Raw genomic sequence first — 7,983 nt, 5'->3', positions numbered from 1 at the left:
GATGAGCTAACTCTTTCAAGATATTCTGAGACTTGGTATGAAACTGAACCAAGAGAAACAAGAGGAAGTTCTCAAAGCAAAGTCCACATTAACTTAAAAGTCTCCAAACAACTAGAATATTGGCCAAATAATGAAAATTGCAAAGTAGGCAGTTTTGTGTGAAAATATGGCAGCTATTCGGTTGTTTTCGAATAAGACCGAGCAAAATGGCTGACTTTTGGAATAATGACAGAACCTTCGGAACTGCCGCCGTCACCGTGGCTGTTGTTGCACCTAGATGCCAATTCATTTCCTCCACCGCCATTCAATCCCATATTCCCTCTTCCATCTGAGATATGTAATTTGTTGATTTGGTGTTTGAAATATTAAAGGCAAAACAAATATTAGCTGTAGGATTCTCATCTAATGGTGAAAATGTGCCAAACAGGTTACCTGAACTTGGTTTTATTTCACAATTATATTTATAAACAGTAAATAAGTCTGTATTCATACCCTTGTTGCATTGCATTGCATAGAAGAAAATTGTAACTTTGTTCTGCCTAGGGATGGATTTGAAAAAATGAAAAAACTAAATCGTTCATCAAAACCGAAAAAGCCAATCGAAAACAAAAACAAACCAGAGTCGTAAAATTCAAACAGAACTGAATTATTTTAATTCGATTTCGGTTTTGATTTCAGAAATTCAAAAATCAAACCAAGCTGAACCTAATTAATGTAAATTAATTTTATTTATTTACATTAGATTTTATTCCCAATTTCAATTCCAAGGCCCAATGTGTTGGCAAACTTCAAACCCAATTCCCTTCGACCTCCTATTCCTTCTTTTCAGACCTGGTTTGGTACTAAGATGATTATGAAAAAAGCTGCTATCAAAAAAAGCTGGGAGCTATTTTTGTGTTTGGTAAACACTCAGCTTCAGCTTTTTTTCACAGTTTTGGATGAAAAAAAGCCAAAAACAAGAAGCTGCAAAACCTAGCTTTGAAAAACCGTCTTTTTTTCACATCTGTTTTACATAAAAGTTTACCACACTCTAATACTGATTTTTTTTTTTCAAAAGCACTTTTACAAAAAAGTTTACCAAACACTCTGCTGCTTTATTTCACAGCTGCTTATTCTCACAGCACAGCAAAAACAGCTTTTTTTCAAAGCACAACAATACTAAACCAGCCCTAAATCCCCTCATTCGCATCTTCCTTCTCTCTCCCTCGTCTTTCCTTGTTTTTTCCTCTTCTTTCTTCTCTTTTTTCTCAGTTCCATGCCGTCCACCACGACAACGCATGTCTCTCACTCTCCTCAATCCTCTTGCGTCTTCTGATCTCTCTCTCCGGTAAGAATCTTCCCGGCCCGCCGAGAGTGCATACTCGCTAGCAGCCCGATACCTCGATCCTCCAAGGCCTCTAATTGGAGGTACTAGTTGAGAAGTTTTTAATCTGTTTGTTTTCGTTTTGGTCTTCGCTTTCAATATTTTTTTGTTGGTTTGTTGTGAACGTGACCATAATTTTTATACAAGAATATCAAACTGAAAACTACAAGAAGCTATTGCAAATGGTGGGTTCAAACCCTTCTGATTATCCGATTGATTGTCAAGAAATTCATAATCTTTCAATCTCTAAGAGTACAACCGCGACCTCAAATTACTTCCTTGAAAATGATTTGATAATATTATCGGGCTCCAGTCTTGGGAAAAAGAAAAAGATCAACTTGGCAAATTAATAAAAATCATTTGCAATTGCGGTTGTACTCTTAGAGATTGAAAGATTATGAATTTTTTGACAATCAATCGGATAATCTAATCTAAACTACGGAGAAGGTGAGGGTTTGAACAGCCATACGGAGAAGGTGGGTTGAGGAAGAGGCCCTTTCGAGGGCACTCCACCATTTGCATAGTTTCTTGTAGATTCCAGTTTGATGTTCTTGTATAAGCTGCGTTGTTTGGTTAGTACATCTTTTTGTACTGTTTTAACAGATATGATGAGTTCTCAGTAAACTTTGTGAGTTGCAGATGGCGTTGAAAGAGAGTTTAAATAGGTTCAAGAAGCAGCAAGAAAGCGCACAGTCACTTCTTATCGGCATTGCATCTGATAGGGCCACAGCAACGCCAAGACCTGCGCCTGCGGTCACTAAGGCTCCTGCTCCAGCTGTCAAATTTTCAAATGATACTGAGAGGCTTCAACATATTAATACCATACGGAAAGCCCCTGTTGGAGCTCAGATCAAGCGTGTTATAGACCTGCTGCGGGAGGTTCAAATTAAACTTACATTTCCTCCCATTATTTGCTTGATGTAAATGATTATTATATTGCTTTATTTACAAACCTCCAAATGAGTCATAACAATTCATAACTGTGTAGTGTGTGTACTTTAAATCCTGAAAGACAAATAACTTTGAGGTGTCCATTGTTTGAACTACAACCTTGTCTGTACCCCAATATGATGTTTTGAGTTTCATGTTGATTTATACAGTAAGTTGTAAGGAGCAGGATTTTTGTAGAGATTCTTGGCATGTAACTTATTGGTGTGCCACTTCTGATTGCGGACAGTGTTGACTTGTATGTCCAACATAAGTCTCACCTGTTGGGACAGGAGTGGGTTGTTGCCACCCTCCCCCACCACACTCATTTTGCCTAACAAAATGATGAATTAATGGTCTGTATGTAAAAATTTGTTATGTTCATAGTCTTTTTTTTGAAGTTATACAGAACAAGGAATATTTTAGATGTAGAGCTGAAGACGGATCAATATCTAGAGCACGCGGTATGAGTGGTATGGGTATAGAAAATTGGCTGTACAGGTAATCTGTTGTTGGTGAACAGATGCAAGTTGTATTCATATAGTTCTGATCTTGAAAATCTGAATTCCTTCCAAAGTGAAGTTTGCTACTTGGTTAGTGGCTCATAAAAGTAGGAGACCCAACCCCTATGCAAGAGTGACTTGGAGTTTGTGGATTATGTTTTTTTACATTGCCCTGTGGTTTTTGAGTCTTTGGCCGTTGTTGTTCAGGGAGTTTGGACTTTGGAGTACGTTTTCTCCTTTTTACCTGAGAAACATAAATTACCAGGGAGGGGGAAGAAGACCAGGGTTTGAAGGGGGTGCATACATTTGAATAATTATTTGGGCAGTTTGGCTATGATTTTTCGAAGATCTTGCAGGTGGTGGGGTATAGATTTTATGGGAATTTTTTTTTATCTTGGTCATCATTTGGGCCTCAATCTCTCCAGAATTAAGGGGTTGATCTAATGCCAATGTTCAGGAGTTGATCTTGCTATATACTATGTATGGTGTTGTCTTCTGTGTTTTACATCTTAGTGTTTGAGAACACTTGCTTCCATGTTTTTCTTATGCTTTTGCATTCCCAGTTGTTGCCATCTTGTCCACTGCTTGTGTAATTTTATTGTTCATTGGATTAAATTTTGTCTCTACTGAATAATAATTAAATAAATAACAGATTTCAGAAATAAGTAAGCATTTGCATATAATATGTATATGAGGGCTGTGCTGCAGGCTTAAGTTAGTGGCTCTACTTATTTCTGATCTTCTGGATCCCTATAATAGAATATTTGCGAGGTTGAAATGGGGAGTATCAGTTTAGATGGAAGAGTTTTTGTGGTTAAAGATATTAGCTTTGCCACGGGTTCAGTTGTAGCAATTAGAAATTCACTAGGTGCTAACATTGGTGTTAATCTATAATTTTGTTGGAGCAATTTGGTGCTTTCCTGAAAACACCTTTTACTCTCCCTCCCTTTCCCTGCTCTGTTTTGTTGTTTTCTATTTCTCACTTTTTGGTCTTTAGTTCCACAAGAGATATACTAGCTTGGATAGACTATTTGATGACTTTGAATCTCTATGTTTACATATTTTTGCAGACAAGGCTTTCGTACACACCAGATCAAATTAATCAAGAATGTTATGTTGATGTGAATGCTAACAAAGCTGTCTTTGACAGCCTGAGGAATAATCTAAAAGTTTCTTATGATGGGAAGAGCTTCTCTTATAAGGTAACTTTGAATTTTATCTAACTGTATGCCCGAGTAGACCAGGATAGTATGGTTTTATATATCATTTGAATTATTTATAAATAGCCATTTTGTTTAACCTCCATGAAGGATGAGATCTTCACTTGTCTTTTTTTTTATGTGTAGTCAAAACATCGTATCACAGACAAAAAACAGTTGCTGTCCTTAATACGGAAATTTTCAGAGGGTATACCGGTCATTGATCTCAAGGATGCTTACCCAAATGTGATGGACGATTTACAGGTATATATTATTTGTATATCTCCTACTTATTTGATGAATCATGGTATAGCAAATACCATCATTTGATACCGTATTTAGCTTTTAGATATCTTAGAGATTCCCCCCCCCCTCTCTCTCTCTCTCTCTCTCTCTCTCTCTCTCTCTCTCTCGCACCAATTGTAAATGTGACCGTATTTGTGTGCGAGAGAGATACCATATTTGACTGTCAATGTTTTGACGTTATAACTTGTAAAAGTACATGGATGGTATGACCTTGGGTCCATATAACTCTGCAAATTTAGGGGTCTGAGGAACTACGGTGGTTTGAAGTTTTCATCTCTTTTTAACCTTATTGCTTTTACTGAGGCCATTAATGTGGAACCTATTAGGAACTGTTTGAAATGCTTTTAGCTTGGTATGGTGACCCCGAAAGAGAGTTCTACATCTTTGGTCTTAAAGATGTCTTATTAGATTTCTTCTTTTGTTGATTATATGAAGGAGAAGGGCTATGCATCTTGTTTTTGCATCCGAACTTTCAGATTTTGGTTGAGGCCTTTGTGTCTCCTGTGATGTGAATTATATGTATCTCGGGATTACTACTCTTACCGAAGAATTTTAGAAAGAGAAATTCTTTTCTAGGCTTTGAAAGCTTCAGGTGACATCTGGCTGCTTTCAAACTTTGATTCACAAGAGGACATAGCATATCCAAATGACCCCAGGTTGCCTGCTTCCAAAGTTGATGATGACCTTAAGGTGCTTTTTCGGGGGATTGAATTGCCTCGTGATATGATTGACATTGAGAAAGAGCTCCAGAAGAATGGGATGAAGCCGGCTACGGATACTGCAAAAAGAAGGGCCCTGGCACAGAGTCAAGGCATTCCTAGCAAAACCAAACCCAAGAAGAAGAAGCACGAGATCACCAAGAGAACCAAGCTTACAAACGCCCATCTGCCGGAGCTTTTCCAGAACCTAAAGAAGTAGGTCAAGCCGTCCTCTTTGGCAAGTTGCATGGTTATGTTAACAGGAAGATTAAAAAGTGGATCATCGCATTACATCATTGACGTTCTATTCATATTTTTCAACGTTATAGTTCATGTGAAACTTCTCCGAGATGATGTGGCTTGTATGGTCCACAGAATGTTTTGAAAAACATGTACCATTAGCCACGTTAGAACTATTAATGTTAGTGAAAAACACTATATGAATCAAAATGCGAGGTTTTTTTAGACTTATTTGTGAAGGCTGCAGAATGTGACCAATGCCTTGTGATATTTGATTACCTTCTCATAAGCAAAACATTTCTTGCTTCCAGCCTTGTATTTTGGAAACATAAGTAAAACTATGGCCACCTCAATGCATAAGTAAAACTATGGCCACCTCAATGCACATAAGCAAAACATTTCTTGCTTCCAACATATATGTTTTGCACAAGACGTTCCAGATGTGGGTTAGATTAATTAGTGGTGAGTGCAGTGTGGTCACCTCAATGCACATCCGGTTTTAGTCCTCAACTTGTAAGTTAGAATAGTTTAGTATACACTGTCGTCTTGTAAAAATTCCACAGGAAATTTGGTAAATGAGCTAATATTTGGACCAAGAATAGTTATCTAATTATTTTTCTTTTGATAATTTTAAGCAAAAATTGACATTAAAAGTATATAAACAGCCTTGTTGACCGAAAATTGATAAAGTTATATTCTGCAATGAGCTCCACTCCCACTTTGTCTTAACAAGTTCATGCTCAATCAAAGTAGAACAAAAAATTACCCCAAAAACATGAGATTTCTGTAAATATCTCAATCAAGAAACCTAGTTTTCCACCAAATCGCACTGCGCAAGTACCTAGCTTTGAGAGTCCTCCCCACGCCTTACATCGAGGACGTGGTCCTCCCCTCCCCATGCCTTGTTTATATGTAAAACAAAGGTTGCATAGGTGGATGACAAGTTTCATTCAGTGGCAGAGCCACTAAGGCCATCTCCAACCGAAGGGACTATATTTAGCCTCTGTCCAGATTATAGCCCTACAAGAAATTATTTTTTAATGAACAGTGCCAAGTCATATTTATATACCATCTCCAACCAAAGAGGGCTAGTTTTTTAGCCCCATCAATAATTTATTATTTTATTTAATTTTATTGGTTAATTGAATTAAATTACCATATTAAAATAAGGTTTCCGAATATATTTTGAGTGCTACTTGTCGTTAAATGAATAAGTCTCTAGACATATTTTGAGTGCCACTTGAAGAAGAGGCCATTTGAAAATTATTGAAAAAAATTAAAGGAAAGATTATTGGAAAAGGTAAGAGAGGGGTGTGTATGGAAAAAGTGTTTGAGGTGGATAGAATGTGAAGAATTGAAATAAAATGATGTTAGATAGTATGAAAGGATGAAAATGATGTGAGGAATGGTGTATAAATGTCTTTAGGTATTTATAGAAAAAAATAAATTAGAATTTTTTAGTTTTTTTTAATTTCGTCTTTGAAAAAAAAAAAAAAAAATTCCAGCTAGGCCCAAATGAAAAGGCTGGCTAACTGGCTAAAGATGGTCAGCCCGCTAGTCATATGGCTGGATTTTGGCCCCGTGGGTCCTAAGATTTTTTGGCCCAAACCTTCATTGGAAATGGGCTTTGTGCCATAAAAGGCTATCCTTCGGCCTATTGCATTACAGTGGTCCGGTTGGAGACCAACCGAAGAGGCTATGTTTAGTCTCCATCTAGATTATAGCCCTGCAAGAAATTATTTTTTAATAAACAGTGACATACCATATTTATATACCATCTCTAACCAAATGGGCTATTTTTTAGTCCCCTCCTTTATTATTTTAAGTTTGTTCTTTAATTTTATTGTTTAATTGAATTAAACTACCATATTAAAATAAGGTTTCCAGACATATTTTGAGTGTCACTTGTCGCTAAATGAATAAGTCTCCAGATTTCTTATCCTTCGGTTGAAGATGTGGCCATTTGAAAAAATATTGAAAATTTTAAATTTAGATTATTGGAAGAGGTAAGAGAGTGGTGTTTATGAAAAGGATGTGAGCCTAGCAAAAAAAAAAAAAAGAAAAAAGGATGTGAGAAATGGTGTAAAAACGACTTAAGTATTTATAGGAAAAAAATTAGAAGTTTTAAAAAAAACTTTTGCAAAAAAAAGTTTACCAAATACTCAACAACTTTATTTTACAGCTGTTTATTCTCACAACACAGCAAAAGCAGTTTTTTTTTTTTTTTTTTTTTTTTTTTTAAGCACAACAATACCAAACTAGCCCTTATTCTATCAACTTTTCTTTGGCTTTAACTTCTACTTTAAAATTTTCTTGAAAACTCCTTACTTGATATTCAGATTTCTGGATTTGTGCAATGTTTTTAGTTCTCTATATTGAATTTAGGGTCTTTCAATTTTTATGTAAATTGCTCCAATCTCTTCTGTTCTAAGTTCAAATTACCTATGTATGTGAGAGGCCCTGCTACACATGAAATTCTGGCTCCACCACTGGTTTCATTGTTGTGGTGCTTGCAGTAGTTGGGTGCATGTTGTGCTTAGAGAAAAAAAGTGAAAAGAGTTCTCAGAGAAGAGGGCTAACATAAATGATAGGAGGAGAAAGATTGCACAATGGATAAGATATAGGTTTTTAATTATTTTAGTTAGAAAAGGGTCATTTTCATGTCAAATTTTAGTTAGAATTATATAGAGTTATAATGGTTGGAAGAGATCGTTTATTTCCCAGTCCACTTTTTTATACTGGAAGAG

The 7,983-nt window shown here is 36.2% G+C and overlaps 1 protein-coding gene across 3 annotated transcripts; it reads left to right on the top strand.

Moving 5' to 3' along the window:
• The first annotated feature begins 1,181 nt into the window (after positions 1-1,181).
• On the top strand, positions 1,182-5,467 carry LOC137713181 (transcription initiation factor IIE subunit beta). 3 transcript variants are annotated; one of them, XM_068452447.2, is made up of 5 exons: positions 1,182-1,407; positions 2,003-2,242; positions 3,864-3,995; positions 4,140-4,256; positions 4,875-5,467. In XM_068452447.2, the coding sequence occupies exons 2-5, from the start codon at positions 2,003-2,005 to the stop codon at positions 5,214-5,216; spliced, it is 831 nt and encodes a 276-aa protein (XP_068308548.1). In that variant the 5' UTR covers positions 1,182-1,407; the 3' UTR covers positions 5,217-5,467. The 3 variants fall into 3 exon arrangements, with proteins under 3 accessions (XP_068308548.1, XP_088540927.1, XP_088540926.1); XM_088684801.1 differs by having other exon boundaries at positions 1,188-1,407; positions 4,734-5,467; XM_088684800.1 differs by having other exon boundaries at positions 1,269-1,407; positions 1,967-2,242; positions 4,875-5,461.
• Positions 5,468-7,983: the final 2,516 nt, after the last annotated feature.

The sequence above is a fragment of the Pyrus communis genome, chromosome 14, assembly GCF_041283825.1.
Source record: "Pyrus communis isolate YQ-2024b chromosome 14, ASM4128382v1, whole genome shotgun sequence".
In the NCBI taxonomy this organism is placed as follows: domain Eukaryota; kingdom Viridiplantae; phylum Streptophyta; class Magnoliopsida; order Rosales; family Rosaceae; genus Pyrus; species Pyrus communis.
Note: the sequence above shows the minus strand (reverse complement) of the source record. Positions and strands in the feature narration are given on the sequence as shown.